This window comes from Oryza brachyantha, chromosome 4, assembly GCF_000231095.2.
Source record: "Oryza brachyantha chromosome 4, ObraRS2, whole genome shotgun sequence".
NCBI lineage: Eukaryota > Viridiplantae > Streptophyta > Magnoliopsida > Poales > Poaceae > Oryza > Oryza brachyantha.
This window is the reverse complement of record NC_023166.2, coordinates 16,785,134-16,812,910: the sequence shown is the minus strand read 5'-3', so window position 1 is coordinate 16,812,910 and position 27,777 is coordinate 16,785,134. Positions and strand designations below refer to the sequence as shown.

At 44.2% G+C, this 27,777-nt stretch overlaps 5 protein-coding genes and 1 long non-coding RNA gene across 7 annotated transcripts; 3 read left to right on the top strand and 3 right to left on the bottom strand.

Moving 5' to 3' along the window:
* Positions 1–1,073: 1,073 nt before the first annotated feature.
* Positions 1,074–3,445, top strand: LOC102709639 (protein FATTY ACID EXPORT 4, chloroplastic). The gene is made up of 4 exons (XM_006652616.2): positions 1,074–1,349; positions 1,428–1,492; positions 3,075–3,162; positions 3,250–3,445. Exons 1-4 carry the CDS (start codon positions 1,136–1,138, stop codon positions 3,357–3,359), a joined length of 477 nt encoding a protein of 158 aa, XP_006652679.1. The 5' UTR covers positions 1,074–1,135; the 3' UTR covers positions 3,360–3,445.
* Positions 3,446–6,141: 2,696 nt separating this feature from the next.
* Positions 6,142–7,441, bottom strand: LOC102709358 (transcription repressor OFP1-like). Its single transcript, XM_006652615.2, has one exon. It carries the CDS (start codon positions 7,391–7,393, stop codon positions 6,317–6,319), a length of 1,077 nt encoding a protein of 358 aa, XP_006652678.1. The 5' UTR covers positions 7,394–7,441; the 3' UTR covers positions 6,142–6,316.
* A 3,278-nt stretch (positions 7,442–10,719) lies between these two features.
* Positions 10,720–14,572, top strand: LOC102709072 (uncharacterized metal-dependent hydrolase YcfH). Of its 2 annotated transcripts, none has more exons than XM_015836278.2 (8): positions 10,720–10,989; positions 11,067–11,140; positions 11,216–11,297; positions 11,640–11,708; positions 12,768–12,868; positions 12,989–13,142; positions 13,211–13,399; positions 13,878–14,572. In XM_015836278.2, the coding sequence occupies exons 1-8, from the start codon at positions 10,834–10,836 to the stop codon at positions 14,025–14,027; spliced, it is 975 nt and encodes a 324-aa protein (XP_015691764.2). In that variant the 5' UTR covers positions 10,720–10,833; the 3' UTR covers positions 14,028–14,572. The 2 variants fall into 2 exon arrangements, with proteins under 2 accessions (XP_015691764.2, XP_006652677.2); XM_006652614.3 differs by having other exon boundaries at positions 11,658–11,708; positions 13,878–14,571.
* Positions 14,573–16,846: 2,274 nt separating this feature from the next.
* On the bottom strand, positions 16,847–18,928 carry LOC102717615 (GDSL esterase/lipase At5g41890). The gene is made up of 5 exons (XM_006653635.3): positions 18,568–18,928; positions 18,355–18,485; positions 18,000–18,242; positions 17,668–17,926; positions 16,847–17,226 (listed from the first exon to the last, which is right to left on the bottom strand). The coding sequence occupies exons 1-5, from the start codon at positions 18,926–18,928 to the stop codon at positions 16,997–16,999; spliced, it is 1,224 nt and encodes a 407-aa protein (XP_006653698.3). The 3' UTR covers positions 16,847–16,996.
* Positions 18,929–19,389: 461 nt separating this feature from the next.
* On the bottom strand, positions 19,390–23,496 carry LOC102708792 (rho GTPase-activating protein 3-like). Its single transcript, XM_006652613.2, has 5 exons — positions 22,960–23,496; positions 21,217–21,337; positions 20,779–20,898; positions 20,170–20,400; positions 19,390–20,078 (listed from the first exon to the last, which is right to left on the bottom strand). The coding sequence occupies exons 1-5, from the start codon at positions 23,358–23,360 to the stop codon at positions 19,512–19,514; spliced, it is 1,440 nt and encodes a 479-aa protein (XP_006652676.2). The 5' UTR covers positions 23,361–23,496; the 3' UTR covers positions 19,390–19,511.
* A 463-nt stretch (positions 23,497–23,959) lies between these two features.
* Positions 23,960–24,682, top strand: LOC107304110. The gene is made up of 3 exons (XR_001550105.1): positions 23,960–24,079; positions 24,287–24,421; positions 24,557–24,682. It is a non-coding gene; the product is annotated as an uncharacterized LOC107304110 (long non-coding RNA).
* The last annotated feature ends 3,095 nt before the right edge of the window (positions 24,683–27,777 follow it).

The window sequence follows — 27,777 nt, the reverse complement described above, 5'->3', positions numbered from 1 at the left end:
CATTTTTCTATTTAGCCAATCCCAAGCTTTCATCGCTAAAGTTCTTTACATACCTTTTGTCATTAACTAATCGCAACATCACTTATTTAATTTCACCAACTTTTTGATACATGTGCATGTGTTTAAACATAATCAGGTGGGGTGTAGTAAATATTACTCTGTCCCATAATATAGATACTTATTAACCTATAATAGGTAGCCACATTATAGAACAAAGAATACATTATTTGGTTGGACATGATTATAAATTGAATACCACTGAGTTAGATAATCGACTGACCAATTAACAATTATTGAAAAGACTAGTAAATAAATTAAAAAGATAGATATATAAGAATAGCACACAACAGAACAACATATGGGGAGTGTGCAGTGATGTCCTATCGATGGCGAGGGCCCGTATGTCGGTGATGCGCATGCTTAGATCTTGACATGGTGAGAGTTCCTAATTGCTAGCGGCGACGAGACAACAATCTAGCATAGGAGGATCCTGCATGAGGGAGGCCTTAGGACACATGCACCGGCGTAGTGATCCAGATAGGGTAGAGCACTACTGGCATTAGTAAGAGATCGTATGCAGCGATGTGGGGTTCATCAGATTCCAACTTTGTATTGTTCTGTTGACTTCATGACCCACTGTGGGTGTTAAGTTCTCATATTGTACCTTGGTCTTGTTGAGCTCTTGATCAGCCATGGGCATCATCGAGCTCTTGTATTACTCAACCTCGTTAAATTCATGACATGTCTGTCACTAACCTCAATCAAGCTATAGTAAAAAAGGGTTTGAAATAAAGAAGATATGTGATGAGTTATTTGGTCCATATGAAAAGATAATGCATAAAAAAATCTGATATGCACGTAATAACATGATTCCAATTTAATCAATGCAATTAATTCATAATGGGCTTATGTCTTGAATTCAATTAGGCCAATCTTTTTAAGTCAAAATTTTATGTTCAGCCATGACCGAGCAAAATTCACCATCTAAACGTGCAGTTACGGAAAAAATCTCGCAAAATGTGTGACTCCGAAAGCGATAGGCTCACAGAGTCTCAGCCACACGTCCCCCAGATTCCTCCGGAATCCAACACCAACAGCCAGCACAGCTCGGTCGACCGAGAAGTCGCCAGAGAAAATGACGGCGGCGGTGGCTATCACCTCCTCCCTTCTCTTCCGCCCTCCCGTCGCCGTCCGTTCCCTCCCTTCGCCGCCTCGTCCCCATGATGTACCCTGTCCCAGAAGCAGCCGACGTCGCCCCGCCCTCCTTTGTTGTTCTGCTGTGTCCGAGCTCGCGCCCGCCGCCTCAGCCGCCTACGGCGCCCTCCTCCTGGGCGGCGGCGCCTTTGCATGTACGCGTGGTCCCGTGCGCATTCCACTGTCGTGATTTCTACTGAGCACTAACCATCGAGTCTCTTTGTGGTGTATAGATGTGAGGTCGGGGAGTAAAGGCTCCATCTTTGGAGGACTGTCCGGATCTGCGCTTATGGGCATTGTGAGTGGATGACGAATACTCCCTATATGTTTCTCAATTCCCATTTTGTTTGTTTACAGCAACCTAGCTTTCAGGTTAGATGTCAAATGCTGAAAGGAACTTTTCGGTCATGATTCTTGCTATACCATTTTTTTCTGGAAAAGGAGGGATTCATGTTATACAATTAGCAATTATGATTGGACCAAACTGGCAGTTTTATTGGAGCGTTGGGGGATAGAATATGATTCTTGGAAATTATAACTCGGAAAATTGCAAGAACTTAGTGCAAGTATGGAATTTTCCATGTGCTGCTGTAGTTGGACAGAAGGAAGAAGAGAACAAAATTTGCTAGGTGCGGGAACCAACTTTCAAATCTTAATTTGACCAGTAAGTGAACCCTGGGTTCAGTCTTTTTGACCTTGCCACCAGGAATAACAAAACAAGACCCCTGTTAAATTTTCAATGCTATTTAAGAGAGAGTTTTTATTTTTTGAAAAAGGCCTAAGCCCTGCTTTTTATATAAAGCTATTTAAGAGTTTACGGAAGAAGGACATTAAAACAACCGGGTCACCGGCTTACAAGGGATAATGCAAAACAGAACTACAGAGGCAGAGCAAAAAGGCGCCTGCAATCTGCCGCAATAGTTTTGGTCTAAGCAGTAAGCATGAACAACTGCCTAGGAAAGTAAAACAAACAAGCCTTTGAAGAAGAAACACCGACGAAAACCTACTCCCTACAACTAAACCAAACGGGGCCTCAAAATGAGCGTTAGCCAACTCCAGCTTTTGTCGCCTGCATCCGGCCAACAGATTGTTGAAAGGAAGCGATCCAGCTTTCCAGAACTTTCAGGTAATCAGGTTTCATCGAGAGCCTCTACTGTAAAAGAAGACAGATAATATATAGAGGAACATAGATATAGTTGCAGTGTGGTTATAAAATCCTGATTCCATATCTCCATCTGTTTTCCTTTCATGATGCTAACGCTTGTCAAATTCAGAATGAACTTATTACTGTTGACTATTAATCAGGAATCCTGTGGAAATATATTTTCAATTCCAAAATTCCATTTTTTTTTTTGGTTTAGGATTGTGATGCTTGTGGAATTAAGGGGTGGAAGTATGGAACATGAATCTTTTCGATATGATAACTCTTACTATTCATCATTCTTTTCATGGCACCACTACACTCAACTGTCAGATTCACAATTAAGTTTAGTAAGTTGTTTCGGTCCTAACACAGCTTTAAGCAAAACTTAGACTTGAAAGTCCAAATTATTATTGTAATGATCCAAGAGTATATACAATATATCGTTGTTACTTTTTGGTTTTGGTGATTTTGTTATCTTCAAAAGAATCCCATTAGAAAGTTCATATCCACTGCTTATACTTGATGGTACTGTTATTCTGGCTGATCCTATGTTAGTGGCATCACTCTTAGAGAATCTCATGGATAAGTACATCGTTTCCCTTTTTCTAGTGGAAGCATAATGATTTCTCATGCTAAGAAACTGACTGTCAACTAATTTTGTCTTTGAACAGGTAAACAGTGATATTTTTGTTAGGTTTATTTATAACATATCTATAACCTTATTGGCTTATTGCAGTCTTATTATCTGATGCAATCACCTGACACAAAGGCGATAGGTGACGCTGTTGGATTTGGATCTGCCTTTTTGTTTGCCAGTGTTTTTGGTACATTTCACTCTCATGTGCTCTGTTTTCATGAAGTCCAACTGTGATGTTGGGATGTTAAAAACGTCCATGTTCCCTCTGTTTCAGGTATAAGGCTGTACAATACCCGGAAACTGGTGCCCTCTGGCCTTCTTCTAGTTCTTTCACTTGGTGCCTTGGTCGTCTTTTATTCTGCTTACTTGCAAGACAAGGTGTAAACAAATTTGATTTGGCAGTCGAACATTTTGTGCTAACTGAACCTTCCTTGAAGGTTATCTTTATTAGATGCAAAATTTTGAACCAACGTCGGTGTCTCTCCTCTGTTTTTGTCACAACAAACATCATTTAGTGTTGTCCAAGTCTTGCCAACGATAGGCCAAGTTTTCAGTCATCAATGTGATGGTTGAAATGTTGCTCCTGGGACTGGACTAAAAATGTCTTGACATCCAACATGTGTATTTTTCATCCTGTACTTGCCCAGGCCGTCGGCGCATCGTACAGATTTTGAAACCGCTAATCCGCTATCGAGTAGCTATCAGCCTGTAGAGTCTGATGCATGGATGGTCTTAAGAGTACCTAATTCCTGGGCCTGTAGATGAACCAAAACTACTCCTGCACCTGCACCCAGGTCGGGTTCAGTAGTTCACGCTATTGCACACTGGCAGCTTGCTGCCCCTGCATCAGGCAGGTTTTCACGCAGCGCAGCAGACTGCATTTCCATGACCTACTATGAACGAGTAACTACTGAGCCTGTGAGCCAGAACAAGTCCTCGGCAGCTTAATCATGCCAGCCACGAATGGTCCCGTTACCTGGCCCAACTTGTCAGCGTCCTCTCCTACTTGCACGGTTGCACCGGTCACCGGAGCGACACAACCTGGAGTAAGCTTGTAACGTGCATCACCGATGATGGCGCGTTGCTAGGCGGGCCAAGGGGACGGAGACAGACACGATGTGATTGTACAAGACTACGACTCTACGAGACAGACGCTCCCGGCCCAAACGTAACTGGCCCAGCCTTGGGCCAGTTGGGTGAGCTTGTCATTTTTCTCCTCCCGTACCGACCACCTCCACATGACAAAACAACAAGGCTTTCTCCTCCTAGATAGTTACCCAAAATTGGGCGCATGCACAGCAGTTGGCATTACATGCAACGCTGCATGCCGCATCAACCTACTGTATTTATTTGAACTAGCACGATGGCCTAGCCATCGTTATAAAATTTTCTATCGTAATTACATATATACTTTTATGTTTTATTTTTAAAATATTAAAATTGGCAATATAATTTTTAAACTCAATCTTGACTTGACCAAATTTATATGTTTGACATTTTAATTAACATAATAATTCATATATATATATATATATAAAGAAAAAATGATGGTCTTTTACTATTCTCATATTTATAAAATAAATTAATGATATCTAACCTCTATGATATATTTGTTTATCTTTATTATTTCATCTTTATCTTTAGAATATTAGTGATGTCTTCTTAGTATCAGAATATTATTTATTATCGGTGTTGTTATATTATAGCTTCGAGGATTAAATCTTATTTGTTAGTTGCATTTTTTATATGGATACAATGATAGAGCTATTTTCATTTTCTTTGATTAACACGTGTAACAATTTTCAACTAATATGAAAATTGTATTTCTAATGGACTTGTCTTTTAGTTTTCTCACTTTCTTATTCTGAAATACAATTTAATCACTTGTATTTTTCTCTTAATTAATACTGAGATAAGAGTCCATGTAGAAATATTTCTCTCGATTGTGAATATTATTTTTAGTTTTGAATCTAAATTTTAGAGTTTTCCTAAATTGTATTTCTATCTGGACTCTTATCTCAATATTAATTTTAAATTTTTATTTGAATTTTACATTTTTTGGAATTTGTATTTCTACGTGACTCATCTTTTAATTGGTTCCTAATTTGATATTTTTTTAAATCGTATTTCTAGTTCACCTCTGATTTTCCTATTACTTTATAGCTAGCCAGCAACGTGCAGTAGTTGTTAACAGCAGCTAGCTGTGTATATACGTGAAATAGTTCTAATCTTTTTCGATTCCAAAGCTGACACGTGTACGTATAGCTTATTATTTTTGTCCGATTGATTTTTCTCGATTCGAAATCTGAAACGTGTACGTGCAATTTTTTATTTTTGTCCGATTGATATTTTTCGATTCCAAATCTTTTTTGTCCGGTTGTTTTTTTCCTCCTTTTCTCTTATTTTTCTTCGATTTATCTCAGAATTTCGACAACATAAAGCCTTCTTTTTCTATTATTTTATATTATATGGGTTTGGCATCAGCAGGCTGCAGGCGCCTACAGCGGCCAGTAGAGCTCTCTGATGAGCTTGGATGTCCGTACCTTCAGTTTTGGCCGATGCAAGCGTGCAACAGCACAGCATGGCAGCATATCTGCAAGAAAACGCAACTGTACTCATGGCCACTTGTCAAGTGTCAACAATGGAGATCAAATTAATTGGAGGACGGGGGGAAGAATTTCCCAAAAGGATTGAACGGAAGAACGCAGTTGATGTGGTGAGGCTTCGGCGGTTTTCCCTCAAAGGAAGGGAAGAAGCAAAGAGGAAAGGACCTCCAGAGAGGTAGTGCATTGATGGCGCGTGTCGCCACAGCTTAGGCCATCATTAGTAGCGCTCGCGTCTCCCCACTTCCCCTCCCGTGCGTCCGTCCCGTCACCTGCGCCTGCCGCGGCGCCCACCGCCTCGCCACCGCACCACCGTCCACCGCGCGCCCACTCCATGCACGGCACGGGCCCCTCCCCCACTCCATTTGTATCCATCCGATTCCAACCCCGAAAGCGCCTTGCGCCACTTGCACCATCGCACCCGGTTTTTACTGTGAGATCTCTCGCGTCGCGTGGCGCGCGTCTAATGAGGCTACTAGTGCACAGTTTTCTTTTTGTGCGGAGAACATGGGCGGCACTCGGTAATCTCGTAAACCAGAAGACAGTAAACAAAATGGGGGAGTTGGACGTACCAAGGACAGTGCTGTACTGAATGCACGAGAGGTGAATCTGGTAACCGAAGCAATTCCGGTAGATGATACGTGATCAGATGAGGCCGAGAATTTCTTGGAAGCAATCTAGTACAGCAGTAATCTACATTGTATATACTACGCGGTAAAGTAACCATGTGTGGCGTTACTACATGCGCCAAGCCGGTGGAGGGTGCCGGCGGCGAGGTGGCGTTCTCTGCCGGTGCGGCGGCCTCGGGGGGTCGAGGCGGGGCTCGGCCGGGGCGGCGAACACCTCGTCCCAGATCTCGGCGAAGGCCCGGAGGATGGCGTCGTGGTGGTGGGGCGCGTTCAGCTCGAGGAAGCGGCGGAGCAGCTCGCGGAGCTCGTCGCCGGTCACGATGCGGTTCTCCACGATCATGTTCAGCATAGACCGACGGAAGTCGCCGAGTGGGTCCTCGGACTGCTTCACCACCGCCAAGCTCCCGTCGAGCTTTCCGGCGCTGAAGCCACCATTGTCAAAGCTCTTCGCTTTCCGGTGCTTCGGCGCCTGCGGTGGCGGCAAGTGCTTGCCGTCTTCTTTTTCCACGCTCTTCACGTTCCGGGGTGGCTGCGGCGGCGGCGGAGGTGCCGGTGGCGCCATGTGGGCTTCTCCATCTTCTCTGTTTCGTTGGTCAACGCCCTTCACCGTCCGATGCTGCTGGGTCGTCGGGCAATGGGAGAACGGCGGTGACGAAGAGAACCTGTCATTGCCTTCTTTGCTGCTGCGCTTCCCGCCGCCGCCCACAACTCGGTGCTGCACTGGCCGTAAAGGTAACGACGGGGGCGGAGGAGGAGGAGGAGGTGGTGGTGGCGGCGGCGGTGGGAAGTTATTACCACGGCGAGGGCTCTTCCATCCCCACGTCATGACACTCTGCTCGAGCTCGTTGAGCTGCCGCAGAAGGCCGGAGAAGCTCGACGTGGTTGCCGAGCTCACCCCCTTACAGTCGACCTCTTCGCCGTCGGCCTCAGCCTCAACATCGTCCCACAGAAAGGACGACGAGGCGGACGGCACGGTCAGCGTGCCAGTCGACGCCGACGGGTGCGTCCGCGCCCTGCGCCAGGTCGCCGTGGTGGCCGTGGACGACTCCGTGGCAGCGGAGCACGGCGACGAGGCGGACGCCGCCACGGCCACGGCCTTGGCGTCCCTGCAGCCGCACCCGAGCGTGAAACCGCTACCGCCGCCGCCGCCGCCGAGCCGCATCTTGGGCGCGGCGCCGGGGCTCATCCTCGCATGCGCTCCACTTGTGTGGTTGTCGCGCCCGCAGCTCACAAGAGTCTTGGACGGAGGCGAGACGACCCGTTGGCATGTGGCTCGTGAGTTATAAAGGGACGACGAAGCTAGCCACCCAGTGAGGCAGTGACCCGGTAGAGCATTCTTGGTCTCACTTGTATAGCGCATGTAGCCATGTACCGAGTGCCCCCCATCCATGCGTGACGTGACAAGCAACACCGTTCCTTTCCGTTTGCTCTCTACTTGATTTTTTTTCTAAAAAAAAATGATCTTTACTTGATTGGACGAGAAGATGAAAAATACTTTACTGGATAGTATAATCTATGACGCCGTTATTGACTTTGCAATCACGGGCTTCATCTGAAAAACCCCAACACCATTGATCTTTCGTCAAATCGGATCTTTCGTGATTGCTGTATTATATTCGTCGCGAACTCCTTGGCTGTATTCGGCTTCTTGGTGGAGCTTCAACGAGTGCCGTTTAGCTAGTAGCAACTGTAGCGGGTGAGTACGTACATGTACAGGGGGTAAAGCTGATTGGCCCTGGCTAAGATTTGTATTTGTAATAGTAGCAGTACATACTACATACAGTACCCATTAAGCTGGCCAGCGAACTGTATCCTTCGACGAGATCGTTGGACAGCTACATGGGAACCACCTCCTCGCGAATACTTATTGCGTGCCCGCCCGCATGTGCAAATGTGCAATCACAGGGTACACGCCGACGCGGTGGAGTTTTGAGATGGTCCCTTCAATCCTTCCATCGTCCAGGCCACCAGCCGCGCGCGCGCAGGAGTTCTCAGCTCTGCAAGCTCGGCCCGGCTCCCGGCTGCAATCTGCTCCGCTCGCCATGAAAACGGAGGATTCTTTCTGGGTGAGCCGTGAGCGGTGGCGCCGCACCGCAGATATCGGGGCGATAGCTTGTCCTAACTTGGAGGATTGGAGTGATCAGCTCGGCCACGCTTTCCGCTGGCCGCTGGATTTCTTTGGGTCCCGGGCACTTTCATGTGCCCCAGGCGTGGTCGTCTAGGACTCGTATCTGGCGATCTCTGCAGATGCATGCTGGGATAAAGCTAATGAAGCATGCTGTGTCTGGGATTGAGAGTTCGCGTTTTCATTTTCTCCCGCGGTAAACGTGAGTTAATCATAACTGCTGCGGTAGTAACTAACCATGGAGGCCCCACGCCAAAGATCCTGATAGGACTGAAGCATGTGCTTGTGGGACACATGTTTTTAGAGCAAGTATAATAGCATGCTATAAACCAGCTAAATACTGATGTGGAAGAGAAAAGAGAAGAGAGGGAGGAAAAGTTGGCTATTAGAAGACATCATTCTTATGAGGGATAGTTTGCGCTATGCACCACCGCTACTTCGTCCATTCCAAAATATAAAATTTATGTATATTTCTTGAAATGAATTTGGACATAATCTATATTTATTAGAGAATTCTCTTCTTCTTGTCTGATCAGGGACTCCGCTGGAATCATGAGAGCCTCCTCTAAACTACCTAAAAGTTTATGCTAAATATAAATTGAAAGTGGTTGAAACTTTAGTGTGCCTGACTTTGATGAACGGGGAATTGAGACTAGAAGTAGATAGGCAAGGTGCAGATTAGTTTTATTTAGATATAGATAAGCAGAGTGCAGGTCATGATAAATAAGAAGAGTTTCTTTAATATTCTCTAAAATATAAAAAATTAGTATCTTGACATATAATGTATCTTAAGTTATTAGATTTTTCACTAATATTTTGGTATCTCAATGTATTTCTCAAGAATAGTAAAAAAAAAAACTCAAATAGGAAGAACCACCAGATTTGGCCAGACCGCAGAGGGAACATTAGCCTGAGGTCGAGTGCACAATTATTCCCGAGACAGCTAGTTAAACCACTACTCCCTCGGTAAAAAACGAATTTTTCGGTTTTCGTGTCCAACGTGTGACCATTCGTCTTATTTAAAAATTTTTTAGAAAATTAAAAAAAATTAGTCAGACGTAAAGTATTATTTATGATTTATCATCTAATAAAAATAAAAATATCAATCGCAAAAATTTTTTAAATAAGACGAAAAGTCAAAAATTAAAGATAAAAAATAAAAAATTGGTTTATTTTAGGATAGAGGGAGTAGACACTAATAGCAGGTTTGCCCAGCTGCTCGTGCTTGATGGTCATCAGCTGGTGATGTGATGTTCTAACCCCGTCTCCTTTGTCCGATTGGAGTTGATTGTGCCCGTACAGGGACGGAACGGCAAGAAAGCGGATCCACGTAGGAGTAGGTGGTGCATTGGAATTCGATTGTCTCGTTTAGGGATGGATAGAAAGCTCGTGGTTCGTTAGCTTGTTTGACTTGTGACAAATTCGGCTCGGCTCGGCTCGTATTATTTTTCTAACGAGCCGAGCTAGTATTTTAGCTCGTTAGAGATAACGAGCCAGCTCGAGCTGGCTCGTGAGCTGCTCGCGAGCCTAACAAGCTAGACCAAAGATACATGATTCGTCGGCATTCATTGATTCCACCCCAAAAAGTATATGTTCAATACTTATAGGTTCGCCATATGATTTGTTGGTTCAAACTTTAATATTTAGATACAATTTCATATGATTTGCATGTTTGAACTGAAAATTTACTTGTATAATCTATTGAAAAATTATTTAAGTTAACTTTTCATGCACGGCTCGCGAGCCTAACGAGCCAGCTCGAGTTTTGTAACGAGCCGAGCCAAGCTGGGTTTTTAGCTCGTTACAATAACGAACCGAGCCGAGCCAGCTCGTTATCTTAACGAGCCAGACCGAGCCGAGCCGAGCTAGCTCGTTATCCACTCCTACTCTTTAAAGGGTGGCTGCTTCTAGGCAAACCTCCTGGCTGTCTTTGCACCCCCACCTCCTTTATCACCAAGCGGTCATTTAGGGGCCTTAGCTGGTGATTCGGGCTGTTTCCCTCTCGACGATAAAGCTTATCCCCCATCGTCTCACTGACCGATCTTAGCCCCTGTTAATTTTGGGTCATATCTAGTATTCAGAGTTTGCCTCGATTTGGTAAGCCCGAAACTCCCAGCGGATGGCCAATGAGCTTAAAAAAACGAAAGAATGGGTTACATTTTTCTCTCGTTCCAGGAGTTGCACAGTCCATCCATCCGTGCTGGCCTCGCCTTGTTCTGGTCTTCGAACGCCACGGTGAATTCGACTGGGCCGCTCGCAACATGCCGCGCGTCCCAGTGCTACTGGGCCGACGAGCCCAGAGTGCATGGCGTTTCGTGCACAAAGCCCAACATACTTCGGGCTTTTATGGGCCAACGGTAGAGGTCGTGTCCCTCCCGGCCCGCGAGGCCGTGACCATCTCTTTCTTACTCGGGGGACTCTCGTCGGCGTCGGCGGCCACCGCTCGAAGCGCCGGAGTCTCCGTTCCGCACTAGCGCTCCGGCCACCGCGGGTCGCTTGATATGGCGCAGGCACCGGCGCGCGCCGCTTCCGCGTTGCGGCTCTTTGACGCGCACTGCCACCTGCAGGACCCGCGCGTGCTGGCCGTCGCCCCCTCCCTCATACGCGCCGCCACCGCCGCCGGCGTCGTCCACTTCGCCGTCAACGGAACCTCCGAGGTCTGCTTCTGCGCCTACCTTGTGCGAGAACACGGGAAGTCTCTCCTCGCTGACTCTTGTGTAGGGGATGCCCGCAGAAAGACTGGCACCTGGTGAAGCAGATGGCTGAGGAGCACCCGTCCGTCGTCCCCTGCTTCGGCCTCCACCCATGGCAATATTCCCTGGCTGCCTCTCATGCTTCTGTGATCCCTATGCTCCGTGGTTCCTAAATCGGTCAATTTCATAGGTGGGTACCGGAGAGGTCGCATGATTGGATGGATTCACTCCGGCGGTTCTTCGCTGAAACCCCAGAGGCGGCGGTTGGGGAGGTGTGTTTTATTCGTCACTCTTTTACATTCCTAGATTCTACATGTAATTTTCCAGAATAATCTGTACTTCCTCAGAGTACAAACTAAGTCATACCTAGTACAAGTATTAGTTCTCTATGTTACTCTTCATCTTGTTTCATCAATATTAGGATACGATGTTCTTCTGGGCATCCTATCTAATTGAATCTTCAACGTAGAGGTCGTTCCTGAAATAAGTGAAATAGATTTTCCAGAGTCTCTTCTCTTTCCCTTTTGTTGTCCATAGGAAGTCCCAATTAGCAACTGAACTCTGTACATTTTTTTAAAAAAAATAAATGGCATGACCAATTTTGTATCTTATAGTATGTTACTGTAAAGCAGATTGGTCTGGACAAAGGTTCACATGGAAAAACCATTGACTTTGGAGAACAGGTTTGTAATTTGCCACCCTCGTCTTTTGGCTTTTGCTTATGCTTATAAGTCAAAATTTAAATTTTTAGCCTTAAATTGAGAGTTAATTTTGAGTTTTTTTATTGTAGTTTATTTTCCAACTTTGACTTTAAGATCAGTATGAAAACGTTATAAAAGTTTTATTCGCAAATTATTTTCTGTTTGCCGAGCCGAGCCTTAAATTTTCTGCAAATATGCTGTTTGGCCTTTTCTTATAAAAACCAAAATACGACCATATGCATTGTCCCTTCTTCACTTATTATTGCCCATGCTTTGCTACGGACAAAAGAAAATACTGCATCTGTCCCATATTATGGATATCTCTAGCTTTTAAAATTAAACTCTAGAGTAACTATAATATCAATATGGGATGGAGGTAGCCTTTCATAATATTGCTTAAAATAATAAACATATATTTACCATGAAATGTGTATCCATCTTTTTGCTATAGGAAGTATTCAACTTAATTTGATTTTATACAAGGCTATCTGTTTATATTTGTTTTTTTAATGTTAAGAAGTTCAAGGGGGTAATTTGCAAAAATGATAATGGGAGCAGATGGAGTGGCAGATTCACTGGCACCATCACTACTTCACTTTTAAGAGATTCATTTATCTGATGAACATAATTTTAACTATTAATTTCTCCTGTTTTAGTTGAGCAGCCATTTTATGTCCATAAAACTTATTTTAACAAAAGGGCAGGAGCTTTGCCTATTGTATTAACAGAGTATAAACATCCAAGTTTACAAGGAGGCAGGGAAGAAGGGAGTAACACAAAAGCAAAAAACTCATGTAGACTATGCTGAAAAAGCACTCTCCCTTCTCTCAATATGCTCTTTGATCTTGTGGACGCTTGTGGCTGTAGGCTCTGATCTTGAAAAGCACACCTATTCTGCTCCTTCCAAATATTCCAGCATGTGTAGATCGACCATTATTTAACCTACACCTCCAGTCCTTTTGCATCATGAGCAAACTTTATGCCACCAATCCGCAATAGTATCACTAAAGACTATTAAGAAGCTAAAAAATATTACTGCAGGTTGAAGTTTTCCAGCGGCAACTTGAACTTGCTAAGGAGTTGAACAAGCCCGTTTCTGTTCATTGTGTCCGCGCCTTTGGTGATCTTCTGGAGATACTAAAGTAAGACATGGCGATTTGTTCTTGAAGAATGTTTATTTAAGTTGAAATTCTTATAGTAGATTATTTTTAATATGGCATCAACCAGTTCCTAACATGGTTCATAATACATTTATTGAGCAGGCAAATTGGTCCTTTCCCAGCTGGTGTGTTGCTACATTCATATCTGGGATCTGCAGAAATGGTGTCCAGCCTTGCAAATTTAGGCTGTTACTTTTCGTTATCCGGTTTCCTTACAGGCATGAAATCCAATAAGGCAAAGCAAATGCTAAAAGCAGTAAGTAATTTCATTCTGTTGGCATGCCATCTCAAGGGGAATTACTAATTATCTGCTGCTTGTTTTAGATACCCTTGGACAGAATTCTGCTAGAAACTGACGCACCAGATGCATTACCAAAACTGGATGATATTTCTCTATTAGCAGTACCTGTGGACAGCTCAAATGCAGATAATGAAGAATTTAAAAAAGATTCTAATTCACAGTCATCCACCACTTCGAATGAGTCTTTGAACCATCCATCTAATATCCACATTGTAAGATCTTTGCTAGCATGCCCTTTGCTGACTTTTTTTTTTCCTTAAAGAATCTTCTTGGTAGTTATTACAATCCTTTATGGTGGACCACTTCTTTTGCATAAGCTCCTTGATAGCTCCACTGTTTTATCATTTTTTTTGTCTTGGCTACTGTGCTTTATAATTCCTCCACAGGACTCAAGAGGTTTATCATACTACAATATGTTTCCTATGCTTGCGTACCATTCCTCCGTGCGACCTGTTTTAGATGATAGCATCCGAAAAGCACAATTGCATATTACTGTATTGCTGCTGTTTTGTTTTAAGCCACTTAATTTGCTCCACTGCCAACTAACTATTCATTGCATGTTCCATCTTTCCAAATAGGCCCGTTTGATTTCACAATCTAACATAAAGCAGCGTTTTTCCTTTTGAAATTTACATAAAGCAGAGTAAATTGTGGACTGATGAAAACATAAACTTTGCTTCTTTGTCTCAGGTTATGAAGTATGTCGCCTCTCTGCTTGAAATATCAGAGATAGAACTTGCTGAGGTGACATACAAGAATGCAACCAGGCTGTTTTCTTATCATGGATCCAAAGTTCACACTGAAGTGGAAGCTGTGTGGTTGGGTGGTCATCCAATTTGAACCCTGTTCCTCTGAATTCTGGTGCGTATGTTCTGCCTCTAAATAATGCCCGTTATATTGTATAGTACTAGTAACCGTAAGTCCGTAACACAAAAGAAAGTGATTATTTAGTTAAGGACGGTGCTATGTTGGCAATGTCTTATTGCGATTTTACATTCCTTAAGATGAGACAACAAGGTATCTACATGACTATTGAATACACCGTGACTGGCAACCAACCAATGGTCCTGGCCTCTACTGGACTATTATTTTCTGTGCCAAAAAGTGGAAACAAATAGTAGCTGCCAGTGCTTTATAGTGGGTTTTGATTTGGCACTAATAAACTGATAACATGGTGCAAATGCTGGTTGCAACGGCAACTTGCCAATTTCTGAAAGGAGCATTTGCGACTCAACAATAAAGAGTATTTTGTTTTACTTTGCACCGGCTTAGTACATATTTGACACTTTGCATCGGGGTATATCAAAATAAGTTTTACTTTGCACTAGATTATGTATACAATTGAAGGAAAATCTTATATGACATGAGTAAATTTATTAAACTTTTTAAATTTAGACCGCATTTTACAGAGTTTCATTCAAATTCTGTAAAATTTGATGAGATTTTATATAGGGTTGATGATGTATCCTAGTGCTAGGTGAAACTTATTTTAATAAAACCTGGGATAAAGTGAGAGTGTGTGCTAAACCCTAGTCTAAATCGAAACTAGGTTCGCTTTGCACAATGAAAGGTGCAATTTAATCTATTCTTTATTTGTTTTGAAGGAAAAACAAAGGATCCAATTCTTAAGGATTTGATTCTTTTGAAAGTCATTCGGTTGGTAGGAATGAAGTATAGTAAAATCAAAGAAAATTTCCATTTCCTACAAGATGAGAGAAAACATAGGAAATTTTTCATCCACTCAACCTCTTGGAAAAATTCCTATGGATTGGTGTTGCTATATATCCCTATTCCTCTACTTTTCCTACTCCTATAGGTTGAAATTCCTCCAAACCGAATAAGCACCATTAATCCTCTCCATTACCAGTACAATGGCACCTCTTACCACCGACAAGTTGGGTTCATGTCATACCGTATTACGTAATATCTGTTCACGAATAAATATAAATAATAGTACATTCCTTATCTAGTCAACTTTGGGATCTATAACCATCAATATATATTATGAATCGATCAATTTTATTACATTTTTCTTGCAAAGAAACCCACAATACATACTTCTAATGGTGTACATGGTGTACTGAGGAATATAGCTACATAGCTACATGCCTATATTCTAGCACAAGTACCGGCATCGAGAAGTATACAACAATTAACAATGAAAGAAACTTTCCCATGAAAAAAAGGGGTCGCTCTAGCTTAAGAAAAGAAAAAACTGTCACCTCTACAACAATAAGAAAAAAAATGTATCATCCTTCTATATTTAGAGCTGAGCCAATCGGTTAATCTAAATTTCTGTTATAAGCTTCCATTAAACTTCAACTCATGTTAATCCACTACTATCCATCGTCTACCTAATCCGAAGGCTATGCACGAGTGGAAACCATTAACCACACATACCTATCCAGCCAGAATACCTATCTCGCCAGAAAAATCTCAATTTGGGCCCATGCAATTGTAATGCGCGTCCATTTCTCGACGAGACGCCGACCAATGGATTACGATCCGGCACACTCCAGCTTTAGACTTTTCAGGTCGCGTGGACGCACGAACCGATCAAAAGTTCGCACTCACCAGATCAACACACGGGATGGAACTGGAAGTAATCTATGAAAGCAACTTTGTACACCAGATCATATACCATATGTCCATATCAATGCTACATGTCTCTCTCCCTCTACCAGCAACACGCTGCAACGCACAGCTGAATTCACGAAGAAATGAAAGTGTATAAACTCTATCTAGTAGCGAACATGTATGTGCGTCTGATCCCAAAATGAATCAGCAAGAAATCAAAGAAGCATGGAGTATAATACGTACTAGCCAATAGCGAACATCTATGTACATCTGATCATCAGCTAGGAGCAGCAAAAATGCAGCAGCAGCCGCGCGCACGCGCGTCCTACACGCGCGCTGGCTCGTCGTGGACGGCGCCGCACGGGCCGGCGGCGGAGGCGCAGAGGGAGAGCCACGCGAGGGCGGGCGTGCCGAGGAGGACGAGCCCCGCGGGCACCATCCAGAGTCGCGCGTTCGCCGGGTGGAACGCGAGCGCCCACCACACCAGCAGCGCGCCGCCGCCGAGGCCGACCGCCACGAGGCTCGCGGCCGTGGCCGCCACGGACGACCACCACCGCGACGCCTTCGTCGTGGAGGACGGCGTCGTCTCCCCCGGCAGCACGGGCGACGCCGCCGCCGCCGCCGCGTGGAAGTCGGCCGTGACCATATGGCGGCTGGCCTTCCCTGGCCCCGCTGCCGCGGCAGGCTCCATGGATCAGCCGGACGCGACCGTACCTGGCACGGCCGGGCCGTCCCCCCGGGTCCAGTTTTCTCGTACGCGTAAATATATAGGCACGTCGTCCTGTGAGTTGCACCGGCGGCGAGGCGGCGACCGTACGTGCACCCATAGGCTACTTAGTCTGACAAGACGTGCGTTACTTTGCCCTATTGTTCGTAAGTTTTTTTTTTCTACACGTAGTGCGCCAGCTTCTGTTGCACCGTTCGTTGGTCTAGTTCGCGTTGCACCGGCAGCAATATTTTGTTCGGTGACAACTGACAACGACTAGCCGGGGAGAGCGTGTGCGTCGTTCTTTCCTTCGCTGACGGCTGAATCAACTTTCCGGCCTTCAGAAAAGATCACAAAAGCAAGAGGAACTGGGCCAGTAAAGGGCACTTTAAGTCACATTCTGCACGTTAAAGGGCCTGTGGCGTCCAGTCCAAGTTAACCCGAGAAGACCGCATAAGAAACATGATGGTAGTTAATACAGCCAGCCAAACAACCATGGATGCCAGGGCAAGGCACACCTCTAGTTTTATTTATACTGGAACAGCTCGCGGACGTTGATGGGAGAAGCAGCGACGGAGTTGCCGTCGAGAAGTTTACCGGCGACGATGAAGTTGACGGCCTCTGTCGGGTGGAACGCATCCCAGAAGACGTACTTGGAACGGTCCTTGCATAACGTGGATGTTGAGTTGGCAATGCCGATGCAGAGAAATGGAGGGAAGCTGCCTCCGCAGCACGGGTCCAACGCATTCTCAAAACCTGAAGATTTTCGGGGTGTTTAGATTGAGAAAATTTTAGGAGAAATGCCACGTCAAATGTTTGACCGAATGTCGGAAGGAGTTTTCGGACACGAATGAAAAAACGAATTTCATGGCTAGCCTGGAAACTACGAGACGAATCTTTTGAGCTTAATTAATCCGTCATTAGCACATGTTGGTTACTATAGCACTATAGCTAATCATGGACTAATTAGGCTCAAAAGATTCGTCTCAACATTTCTTCCGTAACTATGCAATTAGTTTTTTAGTTAATCTATGTTTAATGCTTATTTAGGTGTTCAAAAATTCGATGCGATGTTTTTGAAAAAAAAATTAGGAACTAAACAAGTCCTTTCATTCACAAATGCAACACTGACATCTTATGTTTCTGCCTTTCTTTTTGGTGCTCTGCTGCACACTGCATCAAAGAAGAAGAGCTTACCGAAGTGACGGTACTGCTGAATGATTTCCATCACGATATCGTACGTATTTGCGTAGACGAATTTACTCTCTGGGCCCATTTCCTGGTTCAACCTGTAGATCATCCTCTTCAGTTTCTTGTTGTAACCTTCAGTGAGTTGGTTAGCAGATGCTGAACACTCCCCTTCAGGGATGAACTCCAGAGCACGAGCATATGGTATGCAGCCCAGTGGCCCAACGTCAGCGACAACAATTTTTCTTGCTCCCAGTTGATTTAACCGCTTCATTGAGGAAGAGAGTATGTGAGATCATCTTGAATTATTATTGAAATAAATGAGTTAGAAGTTTTAGTACCTTCAGATGAAATGTCAGGTTGGAAACTAGGGAATCCTGAAAAACTGAAGGATCATACTTTTCTCGTCCCAAGAATGGCATTGAAGGTGAAAGGTACTCTAAAATATCATTGGATCCTGCTGCAACCGTGAATAACGCTTTCTTCAAAAACTCAGTTGCAGCTTTTTCTCCCAAAGTCTCCATTATCTGAGCTCTGGTCTTTTCGAAATATCTGATTTGCTGACCTAGTGGCACTCTTCCAATCTACAGTGCAGATCAAGTATGGTTTTCATACAAACTACTAGTAGTACTACATTTCAGAAGCAAAGCAAGAATGTTAAGCACACTAACACATAAACCGAGTTAGTTCACATACATAAAAAGAGCCGGTCTCATCAAATATGCCAGAAGAGCCAGAGCCATAATTAACACCAGTTTTCATCATTTCAGCACTTGAGTTTGGGGCTAAGTAGGGTGGAGCAAAAGATTTCTGCCCCAAGGCTTCACCTGAGTTCAGTGCCAACAAATGTGAGAGCAAGCATGGACAGGGAAACCAGAGTTTCTTCATGAAATTCATACTTGACATTACCAATGACATCGGCAATGGTCCTCCCGTTTGTGAACCTTCCAGTTGGCTTGCCACCAGAAAATGCAAAATCAACACCATATGGCGGAGCATTGGCCTTGGAGAGTGTCACAAGATAGTCATTGTTCCCTACATCAACAAGGGAGTCTCCAAAGATAAAGAAAGCATGAGGTAATGCTGGAGATGAACGAAAAACGAGCAGCGTCATTACTACGAAGAGGGAAGAGCAATGGGGAGAATGAATCACAGCCATCTTATGCATGCTGCAACACTGAAACGTCTCTACAACTGCATATATTCCCACGCACAAGGCATTGGCATGCATCGTGCTTTCTGCAAGCGTCTGCTTTGTACCATTTGACATGGTCATTGTTTTTACTTCTTCCAGAAGAGAGAAAAAAAGGACCAACATGGTATCAGCTGTACCAACTGGGGTGACAACTTAAATCTGAACCAGAAGATTTTCCGTTGGCAGTACTGCATTAGTAGCCCAGGATGCAGTCAGGCATAATTGTTCTTATCATGTTTAGATAACACAGAATGCATCCATGCATTTTACAGCAATTCGTTGTCAAGTTGTTCTTATAACTTTGTTGGTAACAGTGAAGGCATCTTCCTCAACAAAGAAAGGAAATGCAGTTATGCTGGCATTCACTGACAGTGGTTGCACTATGGTGGCGTTTGGATGCGTGTTAGGATTGGATATAGGGATTTTGGATTGGTATAAGAAGAATAAAGAGGCCTAAAAAACAGCTATTGAGGTATACAATACTCGTTTAGCAATTAGCAGCCACAAGCGAAGCAATGTCTCCAGACGCTTTCGTCAGAAGCAAATGGTTATGATTCACACAACAAACTGCAACATCTACAATCTAACAGGCTAACCGCTTCTACTCACACAAACAAGAAGGAAAAAGATTGCATTACATCCACATATACAATCATTTTCATATCAAACCCCAAGCTTGTCTTGCTTCTCCAGGAGCATCAAAGACCACAACGTCTGTAGACTTCTTCATGGACCTACTCAATTGGAACACAGGGTGCCTGCAAAGCCTCTCGACACCTTTCCTAAAACTGAATTTGTCGAACATGCCTTCCACATTTCTGTTGTCAAATTCTTTTCCACGACTGCCGACTTGGTTATTCAAATCATTACCAAGAGGAGAAGCTTCACTATGGCGCTTCGGTTGGTCTATGTCGTGCTTCTCTGGTCCTTCAGATTTGCTATTCTCGCGGTAATCAAGCATTTGCTTAGTTCCAAACAGGAGCTGATCACAAGTAGCCATATCAAATATAGGTTGATCGAGGCCTTTCTGGTTTGAACAAATGATGGGTTTCTCCAAATTCTTTGGCGTCGGAGGTTTATCTTGGCTGTTTGGAGAACCAGAGCATGGTTCTGATGTCTTAGGTGTTCCAGCTGCCTCTCTTTCCTTCAAAGTTTTCACGATTAATGTCTTGAGGAAATTCATGACCTGAACTGCATGTATCAGCGCTGTTAACGGATCGGCCATCTGGAAAATAAATATTGTTAGTGTATTCGTATGCTTTTTTAATGCAAGAATCCATACGGGTATCTTTAGAAAAATGGTTGTTTCTATTAACCTGAGTCATGTTTGGTGCAAAGACCATAGCGATGTTTCTAGCATTCATCTTATTGTAGTTTTCCTGCTCCACGACATCAGCCATCAGATTGATAGCCCAATCGAGTAATGCTGCTTCTACTGGTGGTAGCATGGATGCAAGGAGAGCACACTCTTCTTCTGTGTTGCAGTGCATTACTTGTTCTGGTGTCAGTGTGTCCAATACGCCAGTTGGGAGTTCCCGAAACCATGCCTAATAAAAGGCAACATAATGATTATGGAATAGATCCTTCAGTAAGGGAATAGCCCATGTACAAGAAAAATGACAAGCATGTGCATCTAGTAGTTAGTACTTAGTTGCCCGCAAATACTTATTCAACCTTTTTACTTAAAAGGTACTGCACCAACTATTGTGTATTTTTTCTGTCTGCAGACATTTCAGGCTCTAAACATGTTTAAACTGCATATAAGGGAATGCCACATACATAGAAGCAACTGCCTTGTCGTCAGTACTGAAAACTAAAGAAACAAGAGCAAATTGCACATAGACAATTACAAGTTTATGCCTCACACAGCTCAGGTCAAAGACCGGGCAAGTTGAGGAGAGATGGGGGGTGTTCACTGACGATACCTTTATCAACCCTGCAAGGCAGTGCAAGTCAACTTCATCTGGAACCACACCACTGTTTAGTTGCTCCCTGACACAGAGTTCCTGGCTATTCTCTGGGTTAATTCTGAAGATCCCTTCAATCTAAGAAGTAAGAACGCAATGGATGGATAAGTATTTGAAGACTTTTGCATATTGGCTCTCATCGTTTCGCAGTTGTAGCCACTTATAAACCAAAATTTGAATTTTCAAATTTAAATTTAGACTTTTTTTTTGGTTTTTTCATCGTGGTTTGTTTTACAATTTTTGTTTTTGAGTTGCTATGGACACATATATATAAGTTTTACCTATAAATTATTTTTCATTTGTAAAAACACGTTTTCACCTTTTCTTCTAAAATGCGAAACGATAGGAGCCATTGACTTTTTAAATGCTAATCCGCCAGGTTGCGGGTGGCCATACCTTAAGTCCCTCTCGTTCATACAACTTCCTCTGCATCATCAACAGTATTGTGGGCACACTATTTCCTCTATGATCAAATGCAGATTGCAAAGAAGTTGGCGAAACACCAAATACATTCACACTGTATTAAAAAATAGACAGAAAAAAAGTTGAAGTATCACTAAATAGTAAAGGGACGGATGTTGTTTAAGGTCTTATGATATATAGTTGAGGTGAATATAGCTAGGGGTGGATAACGAGCCAGCTCGGCTCGGCTCGGTCTGGCTCGTTAAGATAACGAGCTAGCTCGGCTCGGCTTGTTATCGTAACGAGCTAAAAACCTAGCTCGGCTCGGCTCGTTACAAAGTTCGATCTGGCTCGTTAGGTTCGCGAGCCATGCATGAAAAGTTAATTTAAACAATTTTTTAATAGATTATATAAGCAAATTTTCAGTTTAAACATGCAAATCATATGAAATTGTATCTAAATATTAAAGTTTGAACCAACAAATCACATGGTGAACCTATAAAGTATTGAACACATGCTTTCCGGGTGGAATCAATGAATGCCGATGAATCGCGTATCTTTGGTCTAGCTCGTTAGGCTCGCGAGCAGCTCACGAGCCAGCTCGAGCTGGCTCGTTATCTCTAACGAGTTAAAATGCTAGCTCAACTCGTTAGAAAAATAAAACAAGTCGACCCGAGTTTGTCACGAGTCGAGCGAGCTAAAGAGCCACGAGTTTTCTGTCCACCCCTAAATATAGCAAATAAACTTTGAATCTGCGACAGCTAAAGTTAACGAAAAAGATAGATTAGGATATAACAGCAGTACAACAGGGGTGTGTCTATATTCCATATCTCATTTAACTAGGAAGTACCATAAATATTAAAACCGTGATTTGATGTTAACAACCTTAAAAGATGATGAAAATGCCAATTGTAAATGCAAAAGGACAAACTTCACAGACTATCACTATATATGATGTGGTGCAAGTATAGGAGACCTAATCCAAAATAGAAAGATAGGTTTGAAGATTCCCATTTGTTGCTCATGCTGGCCAACCACCTCAAACAGCCCCATTGCTTCAAGCTCAAGCACAAGTAACTCAAGCGTGATCAATTGAAAAGTTCAACAGCATGGCCTTCAATGGTACCAAATCCTACATTAGTTATTCTTCTCTTGTGTCCTAGAACTTCAGAATCGTATACCTTCACAATACCTTCAGTGTGCTCCGTTCCTCATTCGATGACATGTTGTACTTCTTAACTATGAATCTAACTGCATAACCTCATACTAGAATTAACTGAAATTTAATTAAAAAGGTACCACATGTCCTTTTTCAAGGAGATCCACTTGTTGAATAAATTAATTCTACATCCTTAAACTATTGCCCCCTTTCTACCCTGTATCATCTGAGCGCAACCAACTAAACATAACAGGAGAGAAACCAAAGCTTGCTATCATCGTCCTGCAACAACATAATTAGTACTATCAACTTGCTTGGGAGCCTTCTCTGAATATAACTATACCAATTACTAAAGTTCCATGTATATTTTTCTACCACAAGAAGTTATACGCTAATTGAATGGGAGAACACAGACAGAAATTCAGTACAAGTATTTCTTTTTGCGTGAAACTGAAAAATTCTCAAACAATGTTCGGTATGTGGAGTACGTAGCTACTCCAGCTTCCTGCAGGTAAAAATCCTCGGGAAAACTGCAAGGGAAGAAGGCAGAAGAAACAGAGGAGAGGTAGAGAGCTCACCTGGCGCTGGGCGTGGGGCGGGGCACGTCGGGCTCGAGGTCGGCGGGGAGGCCGTGGAAGCCGCCGAAGCGGTCGAAGGTGACGTGGGAGACGTGACGCACGTCCGTGGGCCGCCCAATCTCCATCCCCTCCTCCTCGTCGTCGTCCTCGCTGTCCTCCCCGTCCCCGACCTTCCCGGCGCTGCACATCACCAGCGACCTCCGCAGCGCCCCCACCACCGCCCCCACCAGCCCTCCCCCTCCTTTCTCCGCCTGCATCATCAGCGGCGGCGAGTCCGTCCCCTCGCTCAGCATCTCCTCGTACTCGAACCCTTCCTCGTCCTCGTCCTCCTCGTCGTCGTCCTCGTCGTAGGAGCGCGCGGGGGACATCCGGAGCCCGAAGCGCAGCTGGAACGGCGCCATGACGCGCGCGGCTGCGCCGAGGCGGGCGGGTACGGTTGGTTCTAAGGTACACGGGGGTCGCGCGCGCGCGCGGGTGCGGACTTGCGGAAGCGAGGCGGGTCGCCGTGGTGGTGGGTTCGTTTTGCCGGTAACTTGGGTTTTGCTTCCCTGGTTTTATAACCTGGGTTTTGAGCGACTTAATACCACTTGTTTCTCCAGCTTTAACTTTGACTCTTTTCTAGCGTGTGTTTACCTCCGTCAACGTTGGTAATGGAAGCCTTCTTACAGAAGAAAAGAAAGTGTACTGGACGCATATCACCCACGTATGATACTCGTGAAGCTAGCTCTACATATATTTCACTCCTATGTAACGAGTGCTAAATGCTAAATATACGATTTTAAGTTTTTAACTCTAGTGGATTAAGCCTATAACCGCATTGATCTTATGGCGACACGTTTGTTTTTGCTTGTATGTGCTTCTTTTAATTGAGAACCTACCAAGGTGAATTGTTTTAAAAATATATAAATCTAATTGTTTTCTATACTCTTGGGGTTCTTTGAGATATATATTATGCTAATTATATTTGTACTCATCACTTTACTGGATATACAGGACATGGGTGGTTATTTAATCCCAAGTATTTTGATGCGAGAAGGGATGACACTTACGTAAAGAAGGAAGGGAAGGGAAGATGACTCTCACAAGCGATGGAGGAGTATGAGGAGGAAATTATTGGCAGGTATGTGAGGACTTGACTTGAACCCCTTAGTGGTTGCTTTTCTTTTAGCTACTTTGAAAGTTATCGCTCTGAATCCAACCATATGACACTGCTTGCTTGCATGTGTTTCTTTAGATACTAAGGTGAAAACATGTGATAATTTATAATTAAATTGTTTTCTATAATCTCGAGGTCCCAAGAGATACTTTGTTCTAACTTTGTTTGTAGTTATTGATTTATTCTATTGGCAAGCCCATGGTTGATTAGTTGATCGCAATTTATGGGAAATGAATGCCACACTATGGGGAGAAGGAAGAAAAGACGACTCGCAAATGGTGGAGAGGTATGAGAAAGAACATCTAGGTTAGTCTAGCTATGAGAATTTGCCTTTTCGACTTTGACCTTTTTTATTTCAGTCGTTGTTTTTCTTTCAGCTACTTTGGAAATTGCTACTTTAGCAACGTAAATTCTGAGTCGTGAGTTGCAAATCTTACGTAGGCATGTAAGTGGGCTGCAAGTCTTTACTCAGTGTGTACGAAGAAGGATGAACCTAGCACCGATGGAGCTTGCATGTCAAAATTAGAGGAAGACAGCATTAAATATCGTTTCAATGATCTTAACCAATAAAACACCCTTAAATACTACCACCTAAGCTTGTGGAATTGCACAATTTTGTGTCTGGGAGGCCCATTCGTCCTGTGGCACATGTGTATGCCCTAGAATATGCAACAAACACACCCCAATTTGCATCTTACCACCACTCATTAGTTTGTACCTAGTTAACTTGCGGTGAGATACGTGCAACACTCGCGACCACTTCTCAACATCGGGGGAAAGTAAGTGAAAATTTTCTCGTATACCAATGAGACATGTCACTGAGATGTAGGCGGAGTCATCAGGAGAATATTCATTCAATTTAAGATTTTTTTTAAAAAAAATGACCTGAAGGCAACTCTAGAGCGTTGCATTACGAGTGTACCAAGAAGGGCTTGGAAATTGGATTACCCGGACGCTCCCCCCGGCCCCGCATCCGATCCGCTGTCAGTGAAGCAAACGCAAAGTAACCAATGTGTGTGTGTGTGTGTGTGTGTCCAGTACGTCCAGAAGGCGTAGCGAAGCAGCGCTGGCGAAGTGGGTGGGTTGTGGGTGGTATATTAAAATCCGGCGTTTGGTTAGTGGGGCGAAGTGGGGGAGAGCAGCAGGTCGGTCGACCACGACGACCAGGGGGGAGGAGGGGGAGGATCACGTACACGCCGCGGCCGCGCGCGGTGCGTGTGCATGCTGGTTGCTGGCGTGAGCTCTTCGTCTTTACAGCCTGTGCTGCCGGAGAGCGAGCGAGCGAGATCGATCAGGTATAGTGGAGTATAGTAGTCGCCGCGCGTTTACCACCTCCGCATGCAGAGACACACACTTGTGTATTACCACCACGTGCCGCGAGTCCGCGGCCATGATGCACGCGCGCGCGCGCCGCGACGCCCTCGGTCCACGGCGGGCAGACCGGCAGATGGGATCGCGTATACCCGCGGGCGCGCGGCCGGGGGCGCACCGCGGCGTGCAGGCCGGCAGAGGATGCGATCGCGCGCGCCCGGCCGGGTTGGTGGCGAGCGTCATTGCGCCGGCCGCGCGCCCCGTGGTACGGCGCCGGGCTGCCGCTAGTAAATGTGCCGCGGGGTCGGCTGCGTCTTGCATTGCGCGCTGTTACAGTGCCTTGGCCGGCCCGGTCTGGACGCGAGCTACGGAGGGGAGACGGCCGTGAGGCTATTAGGGGAAGGAAAGCAATGGCCGGATCACGTCGACTGCGCAGGAGTACTTACGCGTACCACGGTACCAGTTGCGCTCGGGGAGTTGCAAGTACGCAGCTTACTACTGTGCCTGCCGCCTGACCATTGTCAGGTACGTACGTCTGTGCGCTGCCGCTGGACTAAAATGGTCAGATCAATTATACTGCGACGTGTCACGTGTGTGTGTATATATATTAGTACGTTACATTCATCAGTGATTAAGAAATTAATGGAGCTGAATTGAAATGCTGCTGATACCAGTGTACTGTCATTATCATAAATCATTTCTGTGGTCTATTTTTTTTTAATTTGTTGCTTTCTCTCTAGAGCTATATACTTCTCTTTGCTCTTGTCTCGCATATCGGCTTATCCCTTGATTGAGCCCCAAGCTCCAGATCAGCCTCTTGCAAGTTGCTATTCTAGCCTTGGAGTAATCTGGCTGCCATCGCTCCCAGTAGTATTCCCCGACGAGCACAAGATACCCTGCTAAACGTAGGCAGACGTGCAGTTGATCCACAGGCTTCGTGTTTGTTGCTTTGTGTAAAAGCAAACAACCAGCAGGCAGCAGGCAGCAGGCAGCTTGGACCGCCGGTTTCTCGATCTCGCTCGCTCGTCTAGTATAGCAGCTCGTATTTATTGTGGCTGCAGTGTACTCGCGCTTGTAATTGTTGTCTTGCCACATCCGGTCTCTCTCTGGACAACGTGTAGCTAGCGCACACCAAGGACCAGCAGTTCAGACAGCTAGTAGCTAGCCATATTATCGCCTATCTCCATATACACAACTCTTACGTACGTGGGGGCAAATCACTGTAGTTAGCACTTGGTGTACGAAGCTCGTGGCACTTAAATCAGTTTTGGACTTGCCGTTTGTCACGTCCAGCAATTAGAATATATGGCCGGCAAGCTTAATGTCGAGTAGTCGAGATCGATAGGTTCATAGATGAATATTTTTCATATTCTTGATGAGATACTACTATTTTCTATGTAAAATTTGGTGTCTTTTAGTATCTAAGGTATCAAGAGGTACCAAATTTTACATAGAAAACAGTAATACCTCTGGGTACCTTTTCAAGAATGATAAAACTGCTCTCTGTATATATAGATCTGCTCCAGAAATATGCAGCGCTATTGTTAGTTACATATGGTTGAATAAAGTACTGTTTAGCGCATATGCATGTAATAATAGTGACTAGCTAGCTAAGAGAACGCGGTCGCTTTGCCATAAGTGATGTGATGTCTCATTTTCTGCTTTGTTAAGACAAACACTAGCTACACTCCGGACTGGTAGCATGTATGCATCACCACAAAAAGAGTATCTAGCTTCTTAATTTTCTTTTCAATCGTTCTGTAAACACAGATGACCGAGTTAACAACGGCAGGTAGATACAAGGACTTTTCATGCATTTTTTCTCTGTTACCAAATGACATTTCAACTTACCCATGCATGCACATGCATGCATAATTTTGCATCTGGATCAGCTGGTAGCTGTTAGTGCATGCATGCATGTCATCGTAAATACATGAAGCAAGTGGCGTGTCACTTGGTTACTGTCATGCCGATCGAGCCATCTCGACAACAGACGATACGACAGCTCAAATATATATACTGTCATATATGTGTAGGCCACTCCTAGCTAATTTTACATTTTTTATACAGTTTTATTCAGGACAGCTCCTAATTGTTCTTCTCTTTTACCAAATGACATTTCAACTTACCCATGCATGCACATGCATGCATAATTTTGCATCTGGATCAGCTGGTAGCTGTTAGTGCATGCATGCATGTCATCGTAAATACATGAAGCAAGTGGCTTGTCACTTGGTTTCTGTCATGCCGATCGAGCCATCTCGACATCAGACGACACGACAGCTCAAATATATATATATATATATATATATATTCATATATGCGTAGGCCACTCCTAGCTAATTTTACAT